General features: G+C 62.0%; 1 protein-coding gene across 1 annotated transcript in view; it reads left to right on the forward strand.

Moving 5' to 3' along the window:
• SYNGR2 (synaptogyrin 2) overlaps positions 1 to 3,495 on the forward strand; it is an 8,419-nt gene extending 4,924 nt beyond the window's left edge. Inside the window, exons 2-4 of the mRNA XM_010856246.1 lie at positions 1,676 to 1,913; positions 2,260 to 2,399; positions 2,490 to 3,495. Of these exons, the coding sequence (XP_010854548.1) occupies positions 1,676 to 1,913; positions 2,260 to 2,399; positions 2,490 to 2,687 (576 nt within the window). The 3' untranslated portion in view covers positions 2,688 to 3,495. The remainder of the gene's footprint in view (positions 1 to 1,675; positions 1,914 to 2,259; positions 2,400 to 2,489) is intronic.
• The last annotated feature ends 732 nt before the right edge of the window (positions 3,496 to 4,227 follow it).

Raw genomic sequence — 4,227 nt, forward strand, 5'->3', positions numbered from 1 at the left:
ACCACCACCCGCACCCCGGGGCCCCGCCGGTCCCCCCACTCCGATCCCTGCCGCCTCCCACCCGGGGCCCTGCCACCCCCATCTCCCGGCCCGGGCACCGAGTGGCCCGGGAGGCGCCGCCGGGAGCAGGCCTATCGCCCTGCTGGCAATGGGAGGAGTTTGAGGCGGCTCCAGGACAGGTGGCCAGCGTGCCGCGACTCCCAGCCTGGGGGAATTCATCCGGAGGGGGGCTTTCCGAAGCCACGTGGGGTGCAGGGGGTTGCGGGGGAAGGCCTGGCCGCCCTGAAACAGAGCCTGTCTTCCACTCAAGAGCAGCCCATGGGTCTGCTTCCCCACCCAAGGTCAAGTGACCCTAGTCTGTGCCCCTCCGCCTGAGCTGGGTGAGCCGCTCCAGCACTAGGTTACTGGGGCAGGGGGTTGGTGGGAGGTCCCCTGCTCTTGGACAACCAGAGCTCAAAGCTGGACAAGGTGTTAGGAAGCGCGCAGGCAGAGGGCTGGGCCTAAGGTAGCCACACCGCACCTGCCTGGGGCTGGAGCCCTGTGAGTTGCCCTGGTGACACCCTCATCCGCATTCTGCCTGACCTGTGGGGTCTGACCCCAGGAGCAGATGCCCATGTTTCGGGATGGCAGTGCCAGGAGTCAGGCTGGCACACTGCTCCCAGCATCCAGAGTTCCGGCTTCATCTCCAGCTGGGGGTGGGGCTTGTGACTGCCAGCTCCGGAACCTATTGAGAGGGCCTTGTGCAGACAGGCAGGGCAGGCGGGGGAGAGGCCTGGGCTAGTCCCAGAGGGAGCCAGGTGTCCAGACTCACATACGGCTGAGTTGGGCGGTAGCCTTTCAGTTTGAGGTGGAGACAGGTGATGTGAGGCTGTTCCCAAGGGCCTGGAGCCCCTCCCAGAGTTGTGGGTGCTGCACACTCTTGACCCCCCTACCCCAGTGCCTCCAGGGTCTGAGTACAGAGCTGTGTCCACGGGCCTGCTGGGCAGACCCACCTGAGGTGCCCTGTGTGGGTAGGACCAGCTATGGGCAGAAGCCAACAGGGATTCCCTGGGAGGCCAGGGGCCAGGATGCCAAAGAGCCCAGAATTCTTCGTAGGAGGAAGACTGGCCAAACTGGGGAGCCCAGCCTGAAGCAGGGAAGAGTCGGAGGGGGCCGTGGGAGTTGGCAGTCTGGGGACATGGTTTCAGTTCAGAGGCATGGTTTTCCTGAAGTGGAAGGAGTTCTCCATCACTGGGTTTTTAGGCAGAGGCTGGCGCTGTAGAGGTGACAGGCAGGTGGTGATCAGGGGGTGAGACTCCAAGCTTGGGTTACTCTGACTTTGTGAGCCATCCCGCTTAAAACTCACTACAAGTGGGAGTGGTCCAGCAGAGCCATTCCCCAGGCAGACAGCGGGGTGGGCCGTCACCTCCCAGGAGACCCCCCTGCACTCCCCACTGTCCTCAGTCCAGGAATCCCCAGGAATCCATGCCCCTTATAACGGGTGTCTGGAGAAGGGAGTGGGGAGGGGACTCGCTCCCCAAGTTCAGGAAGGGCTGGGTCACCAAGCTCCAGCAGGGGAAAAGCAGGATCGGGGAGGCCAGTGTCCCCTCCCATCAGGGTCCCACTCCGTGTGCCACCTGGGGGTGTGGCCCACAAGGGTGGCAGTCACTCAGCCCTTCCCCTGCCTCCTGCTCAGGTCTTTGCCTTGATCGTGTTCTCATGCATCTTCGGCGAGGGCTACAGCAACACCCACGATTCCCAGCAGCAGTACTGCGTGTTCAACCGCAACGAGGACGCCTGCCGCTACGGCAGCGCCATCGGGGTGCTGGCCTTCCTGGCCTCGGCCTTCTTCTTCGTGGTCGACATCTACTTCCCCCAGATCAGCAATGCCACTGACCGCAAGTACCTGGTCATCGGTGACCTGCTCTTCTCAGGTACCGGCCAGCTGGCTGCAGCTCCACTTGACCTTGGGGTGAACAGGAACAGCAGTGTTCCCAGAAGCTCTAGGGGGCTGTGACTGCAGGCTGGGGAGGGGTGGGAGCAGCCCTGGGTCTCCTGACCTCGCCCACGGTCAGGCTGGCACACAAGGATTTCTCAGTGTCTGCTGAAACCCCCTGGAGCTGAGTTGGGCTTGGAGCAGAGCCCTAGAGATGGCATCCTGTCCCCACCCCAGCTTCTGAATCAGCACCTCTACAGCCCTGGAGGCTTCTTGCTCCCAGGGGGCCCCTGTCCTCCTGCCGCTCTGTGGAGCTAACCCTCCCCTCTTGGCCTTCGCCCCAGCTCTCTGGACCTTCCTGTGGTTCGTTGGCTTCTGCTTCCTCACCAATCAGTGGGCGGCCACCAAGAAGAACGATGTGCGTGTAGAAGCCGACTCAGCCCGGGCGGCCATCACCTTCAGCTTCTTCTCCATCTTCTCCTGGGTAAGTGGACCCAGGGCGGGACAGGGTCCTGGTGTCTCTGGTGAAGGGTGGTGCAGGGCTGAGTTACCCAAACCTCGGGGCTCCCTGCAGTGCGTGTTGGCCTTCCTGGCCTACCAGCGCTACAAGGCTGGAGTGGACGAATTCATCCAGAACTACGTGGACCCCACTCCGGACCCGAGCACGGCCTACGCCTCCTACCCAGGCGTGCCTGCGGACACCTACCAGCAGCCGCCCTTCACCCAGAACGCCGAGAGCACCGAGGGCTACCAGCCGCCCCCTGTGTACTGAGCTGCAGCCAGGATGGTATGGGGAGGGAGGAGGGTGCCTGGGGGCCTCCCCTCCTCCCCGGCTCCTCCCCCAAGGCTTGGCTCCTAGGGCCGCTGGCCCCTCTCCATGTCCGAACTGACACAGGGCCTGGAGAGAGAGCCCCGAAGTGCCTGTGCCCCAAGGGCTTCACCCACCACTCCTCGAGGGCATTTTTTAGGAAAGGGTTTTTGTTGCTTTTAATGACCGGCATCCCCACCGGGAATAGCTCCAGGCGCCCAATATGCTGTTTTGACAAGTGCCTTAGCTTCTCCCCAGCCCAGGAGCCGGGCCCACGTCCAGGCGCTGGTGGCTGCAGCCATTTGGGGTTCTCTGCCAAAGACGAGGCTGCGGGGCCTTCTCCTCGCTCCTGCTGCAGGCACTGGGCCGGGGCTCCTTCCCTCCTCACTCAGGTTTGTTCCGCCTCAGCCCCCTGCCTGCTCTTCGGGCAGCCAGCCGTGCTCACTGCTGAAGTGTCTGCTCGCTTGGACCTGTGGTCACACTCTGTGCCAGTGCCTCTGGGTCACCTTCCTGGCAGCCGAGGGGCAGGGCTGGTGCCCACCCTTGGGAGACCCTGTCTCTGATCCCGCCCTGTGGCTGCAGGGAGGGGCTTTGCCTGACAACACCCAGCTTTATGTAAATATCCCAGGTCTGTCAGGAGGTGTGGGATGTACCCACAGCCCCCAGGCTGCTCTGAATGTATATTACAAAGCCTTGGGGGAAGGACACACAGCACCCTTGGATTCTGTTAGACTAATTCTGGAGATGGAATAAATGGTTTTCTCATTCATAATCTCCATTGTCATTGGTGGGGCCTCTCCTTAGGGCTGGAAGGAAGAGAAATTCCACAGGTGCAAGGTACAAGCTGCAGCTGAGGCCTTACGGAACCTAAGTTGTGGCAGCCTGCCCCTCCACTGTGCCCAGCAGCTCCCCCCACCCCCACCCCGCCTGGGGTCTCATGCCTCACACTGCCCTCCATCAGCATCTTAAAATAGCAACTGTGCTCAGCTTGTAAACAACATGGCTTTTCTGGGCCGCCTTGCCAGGGTCCTGGCGTGCCCCTGGAGGGGCAAGGGTCCTCTGCTTCCTGTAGACAGGGCTTGGAACCCCTGCAGCCCATCTCAGACCCTTGGGGAGCTGACCTAACTGCCCAGCCCATGCCTGGGAATGAGCTCCGCTCAGGCAGGAGGCCAGGGCCCCCGAGGCAACTCTGGACTTCCCCTTTCCAACAGTGAGAGGGAGCTGTCAAAAGAGGGCCCCAATAGTTTCAAAACCCCGAGTAAAAACTAACAGGGTTTGGGGATTATGGTCTGACTGTGGTACTGCACCTCTGTAACCAAGCCAGTGGGAGGGAGAAGCTGGGGTAAGGGTGGGGAACTGGGACCCCCTCTGCATGGGGCACACCCACAGCCCAGGCCCACCCCACCCTCCCATAAGCTGCCCACTGCCCGTTTCCCAAGGCACGGCAGAGCTGGTCTTCCTGGCTCCTGAATTGTCAAGTGTCTGTTTCACAAAATAAAACCTG

This window comes from Bison bison, unplaced genomic scaffold, assembly GCF_000754665.1.
Source record: "Bison bison bison isolate TAMUID 2011002044 unplaced genomic scaffold, Bison_UMD1.0 scf7180017864371, whole genome shotgun sequence".
Lineage (NCBI taxonomy): Eukaryota > Metazoa > Chordata > Mammalia > Artiodactyla > Bovidae > Bison > Bison bison.